Source organism: Rhinopithecus bieti, unplaced genomic scaffold (assembly GCF_001698545.2).
Source record: "Rhinopithecus bieti isolate Rb0 unplaced genomic scaffold, ASM169854v2 scaffold_50364, whole genome shotgun sequence".
Lineage (NCBI taxonomy): Eukaryota > Metazoa > Chordata > Mammalia > Primates > Cercopithecidae > Rhinopithecus > Rhinopithecus bieti.
Window position 1 is genome coordinate 923590 of NW_016820096.1, and position 19239 is coordinate 942828.

General features: G+C 36.7%; 1 protein-coding gene across 1 annotated transcript in view; it reads left to right on the plus strand.

The window, feature by feature from the left end:
• Nucleotides 1-19016, plus strand: part of MNAT1 (MNAT1 component of CDK activating kinase) — a 182416-nt gene extending 163400 nt beyond the window's left edge. Inside the window, exon 8 of the mRNA XM_017859423.1 lies at nt 18704-19016. Within this exon, the coding sequence (XP_017714912.1) occupies nt 18704-19016 (313 nt within the window). The remainder of the gene's footprint in view (nt 1-18703) is intronic.
• The last annotated feature ends 223 nt before the right edge of the window (nt 19017-19239 follow it).

Here is a 19239-nt window from a genome sequence, read left to right on the forward strand (position 1 = left end):
GCTCTCGTTGTCCTTTCCTTTGGATCCGCCCGTCTCGGACTCCCTAAGTGCTGGGATTACAGGCTTGAGCCACCGCACCCGGCCGCTTTTCAATTTTTTAAAAAATTTTGTTTTAAAAGCTAAGGTAATTTCTCTCTTGTCCTATCTTCAAGTTCACTTATTCTTCTATTTTACCCATTCTGCTGATAAGGCCATCAAAGGAATTATTTTTAATATTGCAATTTTTATATCTAGTATTTTCATTCACTTTTTAAAAATGATTTTCACTTCTTAAATTTCCTGCCTGTTCATACATATTATCCACCTTTTCCATTAGATCCTTTAACTTATTAATCATAGTATTTTCTTAACTCCTTCTTTTATCTTTGGGTTTGATTCTGTTGACTGTTTTGTGTCCTCATGGTACACTTGTTGTTTTCCCATTTATTTTAGTTATTATTTGAATATTGGACATTCTGTATGACAGAATAGTAGAGACTGAGATAAATAATATTTATGCACAGAAATATTTACATGCCTTTTTCTGCTAGGCTATTAGTGTCGAGAGCTGAATATTAATTCTGTATTTTGATCTTGTTTTTTTTTGTTGTTGTTGTTGCTCCAGTTCCTATCATTGTACCACAGGCTTCAATTCATCTAGTCACAATTTATTGCCACCTTGCTTTTAGTGTGAGGCCTGGAGTGCTGGAAGGAGTTTTCTAGGTTTTCTTGTTCTGTCCTCTAGTTTTCAACAGGCTCTGTAAGCCTGAGGCACAGAGGGCTTCTCTCTTGGTGTTGCTCCCCAGTAGTAGATTGCCCTTGCTTTTTACTTAGAATAAGTCTTATTGTGGGAAGAAGGGGTTTCTTGTTTCTCCTGTTCCAGCCTTAGTCATAGGAGGACCTGTGTGCCTGAGGATCAGGATGGTGCTTTCTTAGTGTTCCTATTTCTTTCCCAGAGGCCAACAATTTGTATCTATTACTTCAGGGTACAGGTGGCTTTTCTGTCCCTCCCCAAGCTCACAACTGAAGTTTGTTTTGTTTAGTTGCAGGTGGGGAATCTTGGGCATCAGTGTAGGACCCATATGAGTTGGTTTCCTGCCTTTCCTCAGTGGTTGGTTTCTTTTCATGTTTCATTGTAGGACTAGGAATGCAGGCAGTAGGTTTTCTACCCCTTTTCCAGTGGCACCCAATCTTTGCTCCTCCCTAGCAGTGGAGGCTTGGCTGCTTTTTTTAAAAAATAATTTATTTCCTCTTGCATTTAGTACTTAATTATTGCTGATTTTATTGGATCTGTTTCATGGAATATCCTCCTCATGTTTCTTTTTTAATCTTCTATGGTGGTGGTACTTCTTAGAAGATGAAGATTTAAATAAGGGTTAGAATTCCCTGTAAAGTAGGTTTAGCCTGATTGTCTATTTTTTCCCAGTAAGTTATTAAATTAAATAAACTTGGGCAACACTTTGTTTGGAGCCCTTTTTGAGTTTCTTTCTGCCTTTACCTCTGTGGGTTGGAGTTTTAAATGTAGGATGTGTCTTTTAGATAAGGTATAACCTTAGTGTTTGTACTTTTCCCAAGTTTTTCTTTTTTGTTTTGTTTTGTTTTTTTTTTTTGAGACGGAGTCTTGCTCTGTCGCCCGGGCTGGAGTGCAGTGGCCGGATCTCAGCTCACTGCAAGCTCCGCCTCCCGGGTTTACGCCATTCTCCTGCCTCAGCCTCCCGAGGAGCTGGGACTACAGGCGCCCGCCACCTCGCCCGGCTAGCTTTTTGTATTTTTTTAGTAGAGACGGGGTTTTACCGTGTTAACGAGGATGGTCTCAAACTCCTGACCTCGTGATCCGCCCGTCTCGGCCTCCCAAAGTGCTGGGATTACAGGCTTGAGCCACCGCGCCCGGCCTCCCAAGTTTTTCATATTTAACATCGATTTGAAGGGAGGGAGGAGCACTTTTTGTGTGTTTGTGTGTGTGTCTGTTGGTGGTGGTGGCAGTGGTAGGGCTTTCATCAAGCGTTGAATATTTATAATATAATTAGCTCCAAGATTCTAGAAGTAGACTTTTGTCTCTGTCCATAAAGACTGTACGTACATTTGATATCTACAACAGTTAAAAAGGCAAATTGTTATTACGAATAAACATGTATACACTTCAAGCAGTAGATCTTGGCCATAACAGTTTCTTTTAGCCATCTGTGGCTAAATAGTGAAGGAATTTAGATAATTAGTAGTGATATCAGAATTGCTAAATTTTTTTTTTTTTGGTCCAGGAGCTATTTATCTACCAAAATAGAATGTGTAACTCATACTTTCCTTCTCTTCAGTCTTCTTCCTTGACAAAGGGATTAAATTCTATACAGAGGACTTTAGTAATTAGAGCCAGGATTCGCTCAAGCTTTCTCTTTGTTGATATATTGTGGCTTTATACTTAGATGTGTGCTAAAGTAAATCCTAAATTGATTTATTGTATCAGAAGTTAACTTTCTTTTCTGGAATTGTTATCTGAAGCTATCTGCTTTCTTACTGTTTTCTTATTACTGTAGACCTAAAATATATTTTACCTAACTAAATTTTAAAACATTTAGAAAGGAACTGAAGAAGTTGCTTTGTGAAGTGACTTTTCAAAGAATGATTTGAGGTGCTGTTCATAAGGTATGAGGATAAGGTATCAGTTTTGTAAAGCTGTAATATTTTCACATTCATCCTAACAGTTGTCCATGTCTTTGCTAGAAGATTACATCTAATAAGCTCCAGTTATCCCTTTACAGTGGTCTTTCCCCCAACCCAAAACTTCTAGCTTCTAGTGCTTTCCCCTTTCCTTTCCTTATTGTTACAAAATTTCTGTTTTATATTCGATTTTCCTACAAAGGGAACTAGTTTAATTTCTCTAGAGGCAAATAGAGAATACATCAGTTATCTCAGCCATGTGTGGTAGCTAATGCCTATAATCCTAGCACTTTGGGAGGCTGAGGTGGAAGGACTGCTTGATGCCAGGAGTTCAAGACCAGCCTGGTCAACATAGTGAGACTCTGTCTCAACAAAACAAAACAAATCATCTCGTTTCCGTTTTCCAACATCTGCGTTGAAACTATGTGACATGATGAAGTTAAGGGTGGTACAGTTTTTTTTTGTTTTTTTGTTTTTGTAGCTACACCTTATTTGTTTCTAAAATGTAGACACAGGCACTTTCAGGATAATTTCAATTATGTATTTTTGAGAGTGGATGACGTAAGGTCTTGGGAGGCACTGGTCTCCCAAGAACTATATTTTTGTTCTTTTATAAAACTTTGATAAGGGATAAAACCAAAAGAATACTGCCTTGAGATTTTTAGGTGATTGTTACTGAGATCTTTTCATGATGAAGTTAGTTAAACTTGAGAAATAGATGAAGAATATATGTGAATTTCTCGTTCACAGGGTATCATTAGTAAATAATTATAACTCAAACTGTACTGGCAGTACTTTTCTGGTGTGCTCAAAACAGTACATAGACATGTTTTCTTCTGTGCCAATGGGAGCAAGCAGTGGGAAAACTTAACTGCTAACTGAAATTCCCTAGGTTATGGCCATAGTAGTCAGTTTAGGAAAGTCTAATTGATTGTCAGTGTGAGACTCCCTTTTTAATAATTAGCTGGCTTTCTAGTTAATATTTTACTACCTTCCACTCAAGAGTTAGTCCCTTAATTGAAACAAATCGTGAGCATTTGTGACACAACTAGATTCATCCATTTCAAGTTATTAATCAAGTATAACTACTGTTTTCTTTTTTCTTTTTTTTTTGAGTTGGAGTCTCACTCTATTGCCCAAACTAGAATGCAGTGGCGCGATCTCAGCTCACTGCAACCTCCGCCTCCTGGGTTCAGGCAGTTCTGACTCAGCCTCCTGAGTAGCTGGAAAAACAGGTGTGCACCACCATGGCTCGCTAATTTTTTGTATTTTTAGTAGAGATGGGGTTTCACCATGTTGGCCAGGCTGGTCTCGAACGCCTGACCTCAATTGATCCACCGCCTCAGCCTCCCAAAGTGCTGAGATTACAGGTGTGAGCCACTGCGCCTGGCCATAACTACTGTTTTCAATAAGTATGCAAGTGATTTATTTAATGTGAGCTGTTCATTTGTAAATGATTATGGAAATAAAAAAAAAAGACTTTTTGGCAAAGTGTTGAATAGATAACTTTATTGTTATTTTATTTCTTTCATGTACTCCAGCAGATAAAGATAATATAACTTCTGAACCTACTCTTAAAATTCCCAAGAAATCAATTGACAGATTAGAGTTATAAATAAGAAATTTAAAAATTGATTTTAAACATTTATAATTTGTATCAGCATGATTTTTTTGTAAATTTTGGTTTGGATTCTTAGAAGTTCATATCACATTTTAATGAATGTTTATGAGTAAGTTTCTGTATTACTCAAATATTTGAATAGTGAAAAATAATTGAAAATTATAGAGTATTTAAGGTAGATATAAATTTGTCGTATATATGGTTTAAGGCAATTTTTGATACCGGCCATGAAAATATTACATGATGAAATATTTAAGTAGTTTCATATAAGAGTTATGGTTTTATTAAAAGCACTGCTAGTTTATGTAAATATATGCATTATGTAAATACATAATTTATATATATCTTTAAATTTCTGTGTAAAATAATCATGTAAAACTGAGAAGTAAGAATGACTTCTCTAATATGATGTTTCAGAATGCCTTTCTCAGTTTTATGGGAATATCTATTACTTTCATTCTATGACATGTTGTGACACTTTTACGATAAAATATTGTCTTTATTTAAGATGTGTATTCTTAAATTTTCCTTATGTATGATTTAAATGAAGCTGTTTGCTACCAAAATTCTGCAGAATGAAAGTTTTTTCTTTTACTAATACATAATATTTTACATATTTTTGGGGTACATGTGAGTATTTTTACATGCATAGAATGTATGATGATCAAGTCAGGGTATCTGGGGTATCCATCACCTTGAGTATTTATTATTTCTATGTGTTGGAAACCTTTGAAGTCCTCTCTTCTGGCTACTTTGAAATATATAACATATTGTTACTAACTACAGTCACCCTAGTCTCTTATTGAACATTAGAACTTACTTCTTTTATCTAACTGTAAGTTTATACTCATTCACCAACCTCTATTTTTCCTTTCCACCCTCACACCCTTCCCCAGCCTCTGCTATATTTTAGTCTCTATCTCCATGAGTTCAAGTTTTTATCTCCCACATATGAGTGAGAACATGCAAAATTTGTCTTTCTGTGCCTGGCTTATTTTACTTAACCTGATGAACTCCAATTCCCTCCGTGTTGCTGCAAATGACATGGCTTAATTCCTTTGTATGGCTAAATAGTAATACATTTTGTGTGCGTGCGTGCGTGTGTGTGCGTGCGTGCGTGCGTGCCATATTTTTAAAATCCATTTGTCCATAGATGGATACTTAGATTGATTCTATATTTTTGCTATTGTGAATGGTGTTGTGATGAACATGTAAGTGCAAGGTGTCCTTGATATACTGATTTCTTTTCCTTTGGTTAGATACCCAGTAGTGGGATTGCTGAATCATATAGTTCTATTTTTAATTTTTTGAGGAATCTCCATACTGGTTTCCATAATGGTTATACCAATTTACATTCCCACCAATAGTGTATAAGAATCCTCTTTTCTCTGTATCCTTACCAGCATGTGTAATTTTTTGTCTTTTTAATAATAGCCCTGCTAACTGGGATAAGATATCTCATTGTGGTTTATATTTGCATTTCCCTGATGATTAGTAATGTTGAGCATTTTTTCATATACCTGTTGGCATTTGTGTGTCTTCTTTTGAAAAGGTTTCTATTCATATTCTTTGCCTACTTTTTAATGAGATTACTTTTTTTTATTGTTGAATTATTTGATTTCCTTGTATATTATAGATGTTAGATCCTTGTTAGATGAATAGTTTGCAAATAATTTCTCCCAATCAACATCTTGTCTCCTCACTCTGTTGATTGTTTCCTTTGCTTTGCAGAAGCTTTTTAGTTTAACATAGTTCCATTTGTCTATTTTTGTTTTAGTTGTCTGTGCTTTTGAGGTCTTAGCCATAAAATCTTTGCCTAAACCAGTGTCCTCAAGTGTTTCCCCTTTGTTTTCTTCTAGTAGTTTTATATCATCTGGTCATATATTTAAGTCTTTAATTCACCTTGAGTTGATTTTTGTATATAGTGAGAGATAGGAGTCCAGTTTCATTATTCTGCATATGAATATCCAATTTTCCCAGCACCACTTATTAAAGAAGGAATTCTTTCCCCAGTGTATGTACTTGGCATCTTTGTTGATTATTAAGTGGCCATAAATATGTGGCTTTATTTCTGGGTTCTCTATTATGTTCCATTGATCTTGTAGAATGTAATTTTAATCCTAATTTCTTGTAGAGCTTATCTTTATATTGCTTTGTGGTAGCTACAACGCTCGACCACAAAGCAATACAAAGATATAGATGCACATACTTATTTCTGTCTTATGTTGACATAACTGGCATAAGTTCTGTGCTATCAATCAGGAAACTTTAAAAATGATTTTTAACTCTGAAGGTTTAATGTCTTGAGTCACAAGATATGAGAATATCTAACTATTATTATATCATCAGTAGTGAAAATAATTGTAGTAGTTATGATGATATTGAATTAAGTCAGTTAATTAGAACCTGATGGTAATTAGAAGAAAATTTCTTGTTTGATCTCTATTAGCAGAGAATATCTATTATTATATCATCAGTAGTGAAAATATATGTAGTAGTTATGATGGTATTGAATTAAGTCAGTTAATTAGAACCTGATGGAAATTAGAAGAAAATTTCTTGTTTGATCTCTATTAGCACTATTAATTTTGTTTTCTTGTGTGGCCATAGACTACATTCATAAAAACCAACTTGCTGAGCAAAAGTAATTGGTTATTACAAATCTATCACTGTTATTGGCAAAGCAATTAAAAAATCTGTGACTCTTGAAGAAATATAATAGTGTCCAGTTCACAAAAATACAGGTGTACCTCATTTTATTGCATTTTGTTTTATTGCTTTTTGCAGCTATTGCAAGTATATCAATGCTATTTTCCAACAGCATGTACTTACCTCATGTCTGTTTTTCACATTTGGTTAATTCTTGCACTATTTCAGACTTTTTCATGATTTTATCTATATGGTGATTTGTGATTAGTGATCTTTTGATAGTATTATTATTATTGTTTTGGTTGTCACAAACTGTACCCATATAAGAAGGTGAAGTTAATAAATATGTATGTTCTGACTGTTCTTCTGACTGGCTGTTTCCCTGTCTCTCTCTCTCTCTCTCTCTCTCTCTCTCTCTCTCTCTCTCTCTCTCTGTCACACATGCCTGTAATTCCAGAATTTTGGGAGGCTGAGGCAGGCAGATAGCTTGAACCCAAGAGTTCGAGACCAGCCTGGGCAATATGGCAAAAACTACAAAAATTAGCCAGGCATGGTGGTGCACTCCTGTAATTCCAGCTACTTAGGAGGCTGAGGTGGGAGAATCACCTTAGCCTGGGGAGGTTGAGGCTGCAGTGAGCCGTGATCGTGTCTCTGTACTCCAACCTAGGTGACCCTGAGCTGGAGTGTAGTGATGTGATGCAGTGAGACCCTGTCTCAAAAACAAACAAACAAAAGTCAATGCCTGCTTCCAAAGCTTCAAAAGCAAGTCTGACTCTCTTTTTAGGAGCAAATGCAGCTGGTGACTTTAAATTGAAGCCAATATTTATTTGCCATTTTGAAAATTGTAGAGCCCGTAAACAGCATGCTAAATCTACTCTGCCTGTGCTTTATAAATGGAATGAAAAAGCCTGGATGACAGCGTATCTGTTTACAGCATGGTTTGCTGAATATTTGAAGCCCACTCTTGAGACTTACTGCTTAGGAAAAAAGAGATACTTTCAAAATACTACTACTCATTGACATTATATCTGGTCACCTAAGACTTCTGATGGATATCTGCAAGGAAATGGGTATTGTTTTCATGACTTCTAATACAACATCCATTCTAAAGCCCGTGGATCAGGAGTAATTTTGACTTTTCAGTCTTGTTATTTAAATAATACGTTTCATAGTAGTATAGCTGGCATAGATAGTGATTCCTCTGATGGATCTGGATGAAACAAATTGAAAACCTTCTGGAAATGATTCATTACTCTAGAGGCCATTAGGAACATTTGTGATCCATGGGAGGAGGTCAGAATATCAGCATTATCAGGAATTTGAAAGAAGTTAATTCCATCCCCCATGTTTGAGACTTTATTGGAAGAAGTAACTGCAAATGGGGTGAAAATAGCAAGAAAACTAGAATTAGCAGTGAAGCCTGAAGTTATGACTGAATTGCTACAGTCTCATAATAAAACTTGAAAAATTGAGGAACTGACTCTTAGGGATAAGTAAAGAAAGTGGTTTCTTGAGATGGCATCTACTCCTGGTGAAGATTCTGTGAATATTGTTGAAATGACAGGAAAGGATTTAGAATATTTTATAAATTGAGCTGATAAAGCAGTGGTAGGGTTTGAGAGGATTGCCTCTAATTTTTGAAGAAGTTCTCCTGTAAGTAAAATGCTATTAAACAGCGTTGTGTGCTACAGAGAAATCTTTTCTGAAAGGAAGAGTCAGTCAACGCAGTAAACTTTATTATTGTCTTATTATAAGAAATTGCCATGGCCTCCCCAACCTTCAGCAACCACCATCATGATCAGTAAAGCAGCTATCAACATCCAGGCAAGAGCTTTTGTCAGCAAAATGATTAGGACTAGCTGATGGCCCAGAGGATCATTATCATTTTTTATTAATACATAATGTATTTATTTGGGATTTTAACTACATTTGCAAAATCATTTTTATATGTAGTATAATCACAGCAATCAAAACTGTCATATTTATGGTCCTGTTTATACCCAAGGACTGAGAATTATGCAAGGAATGAATACAACAGGGTAGAATATTGAGGGCCATGTCTAAATTCTGCCTACTACAAGCGAGATAGGTCTTCTCTTGCTACTTACCTTTCTCAAAATAGTCTAAGCATTTTTATACATTTATACTTTGAAGTAAACTTTGTTGGCAAAAGCAACAAAGCACTGCATAATTGTTTTAAGATTTGTGTACCTTTGAAAATTTTTATAAAATACTGTGAATCAAGTAATGAAACACATCAAAAGCCACCACAACTTAGCTGATAAGATACATCCATCCCCCTATATAGTAAACAAACACCAATCCTTTTGGGATTGTATCTGGAATTTAAACTTACAATCTGATCAGAGAAGAATGGGCATTTAAAATATACTTAGTTTTTATATATCTCACACATTTTTTGGAAATTAATTTTCATTATATTCTACTTTTGATGCTGTTGTGGTAAAGTTTTTGTCATTCTTTCTAACTGGTTCTTGCTGTTATACATGAAAACTATTAAATGTCATTTTCTACATAACATTTTACTGAATTCTAATAGTTTATATACCTAGTTCTATTAGGTAAATATCTGGGTTTCTATCTAGGAGTCAGTCAGCTGAAAAGTAATTTTTCTTTTAAATGCTATATTTCTGATTTTAGGTTTATATTTTATTGTATTTTGGCTAGAACTTGTAGAACTTTTAGATCAAGTATAATTCTAATAACTGTAGTTTCTGGGTTTTTTTCTGGTGAATGCCTCAAGTGTTTCATCATTAAGTATTATATTTGCTGTTTAAGTGTTTTTTTTTTTTTGTATCACATAAATGTATTTTCTAAATCACATTGAAGAAATTGCATTATGAATATATATTAAATCTTTTCTCCTTCACATTTGATTTTATTGAATGCTTTTATGCATCTATTCATGTAGTTTTTGAACCTAATGGTATATAATATTATTAAAAAAATTTTCACTAGCAAGTACTTCCCATATTCCTAGATAGCTACTTAAAATAGCATTTAGGAAAGGTAGAATTTCAGGTGCAAACTGCAAGTTCAGGAAATTTGTTTTAAATGGATTAGTTTACATTCTACCAGTGAAAAATAATTGAGGCAATCTATAATACTTTAAAAACCTTAACACTTAAGAAATTTAAATTTAATCAGCTTTATTAAAGCATAATTCACATACAATAAAATACCTATTTTATTGTATATTCCAATGAGTTTTGACAAATGTATCCAGTTTGTAACCACCAGCACAGTCATGATATAGAAAATTTGTATAATCTGCTGTCACTGTGATTGTGCTTTTTTCTGGAAATCACTTAGAATTTTTAGTGTATGCAAGTGTTACTTATATTCCAAAATTTCCATGAGAGAATGTGGCATTCTGTATACTGCTTTTTGGTCATAGTCTTTACCTTTGTTTTTACCTTATAATGTTGACTTATTATATATGGATTGTGTAAGAATGGTGAAAAGGTAGTTGTTTCATTTAAGTTTTGTTTTGTTTTTGATGCTACTCATTCAAGTTTTTTTTTTTTTTCTTTTCTTTTAGACAGAGTCTCTCTCTATTGCCTGGCTGGAGTGCAGTGGTGCAATCTTGGCTCACTGCAACTTCTGCCTCCCAGGTTCAAGCAATTCTCCTGCCTCAGCCTCCCAAATAGCTGGGACTACAGGCGCCCGCCACCACATCTGGCTGATTTTTGTGTTTTTTAGTAGAGACGGGGTTTCACCATATTGGCCAGGCTGGTCTTGAACTCCTGACCTTGTGATCCACCCGCCTCGGCTTCCCAAAGTGCTGGGATTACAGTCGTGAGCCCCTGTGCTCAACCTTAAGTTTATATGTTAGTTTTACAGAAAGTCTTGGGGCATCAGAAAATCAAAGAATGTGGAAAAATACAAAAATCACAAAAAATCTGCAATATGCGTGTGTATATAACATATAATTTATACTAGGTGGTAATTATGAAAATATTACTAAATTAACTTTTTTTTTTCTGGCCATGATAGCAAAATGTCTTTAATATTTGTTTATTTATTTATTTTTTTGGGAGGGGCATTTAAATTAGAAATGAACTATATATCTAACATGAATCTTTGTGCTTAAAATTCTAGCCTGGCTCTAGTCTTGTAAGTTTTAAATCTTTTTTATGCAATTATGGAAAAAATATGTTTCTGCTTGAAGCAGTTGTCAAACAAGTTTCTTTCATCAGCAGTCAGACACAGGGCAGCTGAATGAGGCTGTTTAGTCTAGAGTGAATGCTCATGAGATTACAAGGTCACTGAGGAAATATAATTGTGCAGTTGGTTCCAGAATGGTTTTTTGTAGCGAGGACTTAAATTATAACATCAATTAAAAAATATATAAAATGAGATATATTCTAAAATTAATCTCAGAAAGAAAGCACTAAGTTAAAAAAAGTAAATTATTACGATAAAATGTTTTGATTTATATTTTTACAGGACCCTTAAAAAAGCAGATTCAATTTATTATTGGAATTTGGTTATTTCTCCCATATCACGGTAGAATTCAGGAGATCCTGTGGATCTTACATATAATTGTGTCTGTTGGGAAATAAAACCTCATGGTATAGCTCAGGTTAACTGAGAAAACAACAGATCGTTCAGCAGTTTTGTTTTTTTTTTTCCCAGATGGAGTCTCGCTCTGTCGACCAGGCTAGAGGGCAGTGGCGTGATCTCAGCCCACTGTTCAGCAGTTCTTTTACTTTTTTTTTCATTTGGTTGTCACTTAGCAAATAGTTATGAAGTGCCTACTGTGTGCCAGTTACTTTTCTGGGTGCTGAGAAAACAGTAGTGAGCAAAACAGAGAGTAAATGTCTACTGTCATGAAGCTTAAATTCTCCTGTAATAAAACCAACAATAACAGTACATTATTGAATCTGTTAAGATGCTGTTAGATGTTTCTATGAAAGATCTAACATTTAAGATGAAACTTAAAATTCAACTGTAATAAAACCAACAATAACAGTACATTATTGAATATGTTAGATGCTGTTAGATATTTCTAACATTAGAAACACCTGTTAGATGCAACAGATTAAACCAGGGTTTTCCAGAGAAAGAATCAATAGGACATTTAAAGATACATAAGAGGAAGTTCATTTTTGGAATTGGCTCATGTGATTATAGAGGCAGAGAAGTCCCATGATATGCTATTTGCAACTGGGAGAACCAGGAAAGTTCGTAGTATAACTCACTCTGAATCCAAAGGTCTGAGAACTAAGGGAGCCAGTGATGTGACTCTCAGTTTGAGGTTGAAGGCCTGACAATGGAGACTTAGCGGGGGTGAGGGTAAAAGTCATAGAGTATGAAGGCCCAAGAACCTTGAGTTATGATGTCCGAGGACAGGAGTAAATGAATGTCCCAGCTTCAGACGAGAGAGAGTGAATTTACTCTTCCTTCATTTTTTTGCTGTGTTCAGGCCCCAGCCGGACTGGATGACATCTCTCCACATTGTGAGGGTGTATATTTTGTACTAAGACTATTGATTCCAATGGCAATCTTTTCTGGAAACACCTTCACAGACATACCCAGAAATAATGTTTTACCAGCTATCAGGAGATCCTTTAGCCCAGTCAAGCTGACACATAAAATTCCAGATGACAATTAGTACTTTGAAGATAAATAAAGGATAAAAGGATGGATAGTGATTGAAGTAGTGTGCTATTTTTGGTGATTGGAATCTTTTGTAAGATGGTATTTTAGCAAATTAGCAAATTTCTTAAGAAATGAGTCATTTGATATCCTTGGGAGAGTCAGAAGGAACTGTAAATGCACAGGTGGGAATGTGAATAAAGAAGAGGAAGGAGTCCAGAATGTCTGGAGCAGGAGTAAATATAGGGAATGGTAGGAGAATAGGTTCAGAGAGGTAGCCGGTTTTTACGTAAGGGGGCAGGCCAGACCTAGTTGATGATACAGGTCTTTATAGACCATGGTCAAGACTTGGGCTTTTACTTTGAAGGAGATGGGAAGTTATAGGAAAATTTTGAACAGAAGTTGCCATAATATTGCTTGGATCTAGAAAGGTCTGTCATAGGAGAGTAGACGGTGGGCAATGGTGGTAAGGGGCAGGGTGAATGCAAGAAAACTTGCAGTAGTCCTGCTAAAATGGTAGTGGCTTATCCCAGCATGGTAGCAGTATAGTTCATAAGAAAGTGGTCAGATTATGGATATAATTTTGATAGCAGAGGCAAAAGAATGTTTGATGGATTGGTTAAGGGGGGTATGAAAAAGAGACGATTACTTCCAAGGTTTTTATCTGAGGAAATGGTTGCTCCTAGGGTTTTATCTGAACAACAAAACTGCAAGCAATAAGGGGTTGTATTATCTGTAGAGGTTTTTTAAAATAATAAAACTGAATAAAAGTCTATTTTTAAAATGAACATGTACTGACAGTCTAAACAATGTTGGTTTTCAAATACTCGTTTCTAAAAAAATCTTTTGTTTGTCCAAGTTCTCAACAATCACTGTAATTACTTTTGAATCTAATAGTATATATGTAAGCTATCAATTAACATATCTTTATTTCTCGTTCTTTAATAACGTATGTATGCAGAAGTTAGTTCAGATAACTTTCAGTTTTACCATCATCCCCAAGCTCCACCTTTCCACCTCCCAACCCCAGTAGCCACAAACTAAAGATGAAGAAACAGCTGGGTGCGAACCTGTAATCCCAGCACCCCCGAGGCAGGTGGATCATGAGGTCAGGAGTTCGAGACCAACCTGGCCAACATAGTGAAACCTTGTTTTTACTAAAAATAAAAAAATTAGCCAGGTGTAGTGGCACGTGCATGTAGTCCCAGCTACTCAAGAGACTGAGGCAGGAGAATCACTTGAACCTGGGAGGCAGAGGTTGCAGTGAGCTGAGACCACGCCATTGCACTCCAGCCTGTGTGACAGAGTGAGACCCTGTCTCACAAAAAAAAAAAAAGAAGAAGAAACAGAACTTAGGTTCTGAGATCTTTTATTTGTGTTTAAAGTTTTCAATTGTGGGGACATTTGAAAGTTGCTAGAATCAGGCTGAAGCGGGCAGATCACCTGAGGTCAGTAGTTCAAGACCAGCCTGACCAGCATGTAGAAACCCTGTCTCTACTAAAAAAAATTACAAAATTAGCAGGGCATGGTGGCACATGCCTGTAATCCCAGCTACTCAGGAGGCTGAGGCAGGAGGATCGCTTGAACCCAGGAAGCAGAGGTCGGTGAGCCGAGATCCTGCCTTGCACTCCAGCCTGGGCAAAAAGAGCGAAACTGTGTCTCAGAAAAAAAGAAAAGAAAAGAAAAAAAAAAGTTGCTAGAATCAATTTTAATGAAACAAAGATTGCAACAGTATTGCACCTTCTAGAATTAATTGTGAAATAAAAATTTTATTATATTCTGCCAAACTCATCAGTAAGATATTTCCAAGTTATTTGAATATCTGTTTCTTTAGATAAGAAACTTTTGAAATTAACAAAAAGTATTCTTCAATTGACTATGAGCAGAGATAAATTGATGAATCTAACTATACCATCTGTTGAACATAAATATATAAAAACAACCAATTTTAACACACTCATTGACAAATCTGCCGAAATCAAAGCTCAAAACAAATTATAATGTGATAGTCCATTTTGTGCTTATAAATTGGGCCATCTTTAAAAAATAATATAATGATATTTTGTTTATTTCTTTCATGATATAAACTATTTTACATTTAAAATTTTATTGGAATAATTATGTGTACAAAGTGCTATAAAAGAAAAGCCTCACTGTATGCTTTCTCTGGATTGTTATTTTAATTTCATGATTATTACAGAAAATAATTTAGTTGTGTAGAGGCACAGATATGGTAAAAAAGTGATCTGTTCTAGGTGTCTAATATGCTAAGTATGCTCTATTATGCCTAATAGAGTCCACTCTGAGGATGGGCTTCTGTGTTGTAGGTGGCTTCTGTGTTGACCAAATCATCTTAATTTAGTCATAAAAAATTCTACATCGTATTTGGTTATGTTATTTTAAGAAAGCTATAGAGACTTAGGGAGATGTAAAAAAAGAGATCCACAAACTTTAGTGGTCAAGACAGGTCCTATATAGAAGGTTAAAAGAAGTGTGATTATTGAAATTGGAAAACAAATGGCTATACTTTGGGAAGGCAGAGTGAACATGGGTAGCAAATCAAATTTCAGTTTATGAAGGATTTTGAAGGGAATAATGTTTTGGAAGGAAAATTACCAATAAGATGGCAAAATGAGGATTAGATGAGCAACCAGGGTTGGCTCATTATTCTGAAATATTTCAAGGTGAGAGAAGATGCTGATCGATTCTATGTAGGTTTGTTTTTTATTTGACCAAGAGCACGGTGCTATTTCAGGTAATTTTAATGCAGATTGCTGTTCCTCGATTCTGCTTGTCTCAGTGTGACTTTTTTTTTTTACTCTGCCCAGCTTCTAAATCTTAGCTTTTGTTCTACTATTTACCTCTGTATTTCTGAATAACATACTTATACTGAAGTTCCTTGGTTTCCCATTTTATAGCTGTCTCTTGACTTCCTAGTGTGAGAAATGAAGATTTAGCCTTCTAAAACCTCTTCTCTACCCTTATTTCACTTGCCCTATTATCTCTTAATGCCATTATGTTACATTTTGAAAATTGAGTCACTAGTCCCTATATTCATGGTGAATATGAACATCTTATTTTCAGCTGAGCCACATATTTAAAATGATTGTGTATCTTAGATTTCCCATAATGATTGCCATGTTTTTTGTGTCTCTTCACATTTTCCTTTGGCTTTAATAGCACCTTGTTCACCTCATCAAACCCTAAAATCTACCCTATCTAGGGCTAGGGAATATGAAAACAAAATAGAATCTCACTGTTTGTTGCCTCCTGCTTTGTTTCAGCCTCCTTACCTGATGTAGATGTTACTTCCTGGTACTTTTATTAATAGCTTAGTCTCTCCTGTCCTTGTGTTTGGAGGCATGAAGTGTAGCTGCTTTGCTAATCTGTGATGGGTTTAGCATCAGATTTTGTGGAATTGGTACTTTTGTTTTGTTTTGTTTTTTTTTGAGATGGAGTCTTGCTCATCACCCAGGCTGGAGTGCAGTGGCGCGATCTCAGCTCACTGCAAGCTCCGCCTCCCGGGTTCACGCCATTCTCCTGTCTCAGCCTCCCGAGTAGCTGGGACTACAGGCGCCTGCCAAGCGCCCGGCTAATTTTTTGTATTTTTAGCAGAAACGGGGTTTCACCGTGTTAGCCAAGATGGTCTCGATCTCCTGACCTTGTGATCCGCCCGCCTCGGCCTCCCAAAGTGTTGGGATTACAGGCGTGAGCCACCGCGCCCGGCCTGAGTAACACTCTGTCTCCTAAAATTAAGAGAAACAAAACAAAACAAAATAAAAAATAGAAACAAAAAAACCTGTAAGCATTGACTTGTAAAACTTGTGTTTTAGTTACATGTATGTGTATACACACTTGTAGTGGGTTTTCATGTAAAGTATACTGTTAATTATGGTAAGAAAAGTTTGAGAAATACTGCTTTAAACACATAGTAGAAGTCACCACTCAAATTGTTTCTAAAGTTTAGGGAACACACTTTTAAGGTCTAAGGGAAATTATGTATGAGCAGAGGTTGCCATAGCCTCAGGCAAATGGAGAGGTCCTCTGACTTCTTTCTTAGGGGAGGTACAGTATTTATAATGCTTAATGGAATTTTCAGTTTCTAACCCTCATTTTACCAGGAAAATAGTCATTCCTATTTATTATCTAGGTCCAGTGAACATGTAAATGTAAACAATTTTACACTGTTTTTATGAATAAACAAAGTGTAGAAAACAATTATATTAGAACATTTAACAGAGATTTAAATATAGCACAATCAAATTTGTATTCCATATATTCTTGGTTTAGAAGGTGTCTGTACTCAAAATTGACGGTGCCCTTCGAATGCAACTAACCACTGATCAGTGGTCACACATGAACATGGGACATATGCAACTTGTATATATTGAATCCATATTTCAAATACATCTCTAATAGATTTGAGCTTTTTTGTTGTTGTTGTTAGACGGAGTCTTGCTTTTTTGCCAAGGCTGGAGTGGAGTGGCGTGGTCTCAGCTCACCGCAACCTCCGCCTCCCGGGTTCAAGTACTTCTCCTGCCTCAGCCTTCCAAGTAGCTGAGATTACAAGTGTGTGCCACCATATCCAGCTAACTTTTTGTATTTTTAGTAGAGACAGACAGAGTTTCACCACGTTGGCCAGTCTGGTCTTGAGCTCCTGACCTCAAGTAATCCACCCGCTTTGGCCTCCCAAAGTGCTGGGATTACAGGCGTGAGCCACCGCGTCTGGCTGAGCTTGTTACTTTTTCTGGTTCCACTTGCATTTGTATCATCAAAATTCAGTTCGGATTCAGGCTTTCAAATACATCAACAGGTTTAAGCTTATCATTATCTCTTACTCTTTTTGTGCTTGCTTGATCAAAATTTAAAACCTTTGAAAACCTTGATGGCTTGTAATTTGGTTGAAAAGAGGACCGCCATCTTTTTTATTCCATAATTGCAAAAGATTCTCACTTTTAGATTTGTGAACACCAGTTAGAAGGATCAATCCAATTAATTGTTCATTTTTACATGATTTTCTCCCTTCCAAATACCTTTATGTGGATACTTGATAATATCATTTATACACTTAAAAAATATATCAAGTAAATTATGGTGCACAAACATCGATGAAAGGATGTTAACACACATACTTTTAGCAAAATGGATGGTCAAGGTTCTTGTCCCAAATTATTGTGGAATGAAATCTATGCTGTTTAATGACTCTCTGGATGAGAATATATTATTATTATTTTTTGCCCTTAAAAATACATACTTGAATGACTGCAAATGGGCATGAGGGATCTGCTTTGAAGCAATGAAAATGTTCTGAAATTGGGTTGTGGTGATAGTTGCTCAATGCTGTAAATTTACTAAAAATCATTGAATTGTGCATAATATATTGGTAACTCATTGATTTTTGAGTTTGGGAAGTTTTTTGTTTTGTTATTTAGTTACACGTTTGTTGAGTGAAGGGGCAAGAGAAGGCAGAGAGATGGTGCTGTACACAGCTGATATGGGGTTGGAGGCTGAATGCTACACATCGAGAGAGACAGATACACAGACAGTCTGCTCAGCATGTCAGCCAGGCAGCATTCTGGGACTTGGACAGTTGGTTGGTGTGCCAGAGTGGGCAAGAGGTCTGGCTCAGAGATGGAGAGGACCAGGAACCCTGGAGGCTCCCTGGTCCAACGTCCTGGTTGGCATCTGCAGCAGCACCTGGGCTCAGCTCAGATCTTTCGGGGTCTTGGGGGCAAATTTGGGCAGCACAAAGGCTGCCTGGTGCACATCTGATTTATAGCATTTCAGTTATGTGTGTTCCACCAGCTTCTGTGTCAGCTGTTGTACAGACTGCTAGAACTTGGTGCTTGAGTTTTGCTGCACATCATGAAGCTAATCTGCCCTCTGCGGTAGGTGGAGATGGTGCAGTAGGTGCAGCCCACCATGGGAAAGAGTGACATGCAGAATTGGTGCATCTTTGCATCAATTGAGGTCAAGGTCCAGCCACTGGCAGTCGCCTGGACAGCAGAGAATGCCATGCTTCTTGAGGGCTGCCCTCCTGAGGACTGTCTCCATGAGCTGGTAGTAGGATTCCTTGAAGAGGCTTTTAGCAAGGCAGTGGGATCTGAGGAGTCATTGATAACACTGAAGGCATCTTAATTCTGTTTCATGAATTCAAACCCGTCACCCATATGTAAGGTCAGCTTTGAGCAAAAGTAGCCAACAGCTTTGCCGGCAGGAACTTCTGAGAGACTTGGATGACATCCTCATCAGTCTCACACTGGACCATAGACTTCACAGAGGGGTGCTACATCACCTTGCACAGAATGCTCCTGTCCCTGTCCTCAATAATCACCACCTTTTGTGGGTTGGGGTGGCTGCAGAGGGGCAGGTTGACTATAATCTCCTGGTAGGAGAACTTGTTCCTCTCTGTATACTGGATGATGCCATTCAGCACCATCACATTGCCATAGGTCTTACTGCAGATGACAAAAGTATCCTAGTATTGTGAGCACTGGTCATGGGGCAACTGCTTCACCTGCAGTGACAAGGCGTGGGTGGGCCACAGACCGCATGTCTTGCAGAATTAGTCCTATAAATGGCAGTGGGGCCAGAGGCTGGCGGGGCCATTGGGACTGGAATCCATGGCAGGTGATCCACAGCACTGTGGGACCAGCAGAGCCCAAGCCCACCAATAGAGTTTGGGGAGATTAAAAAAAAAAAAAAAGAGAGAG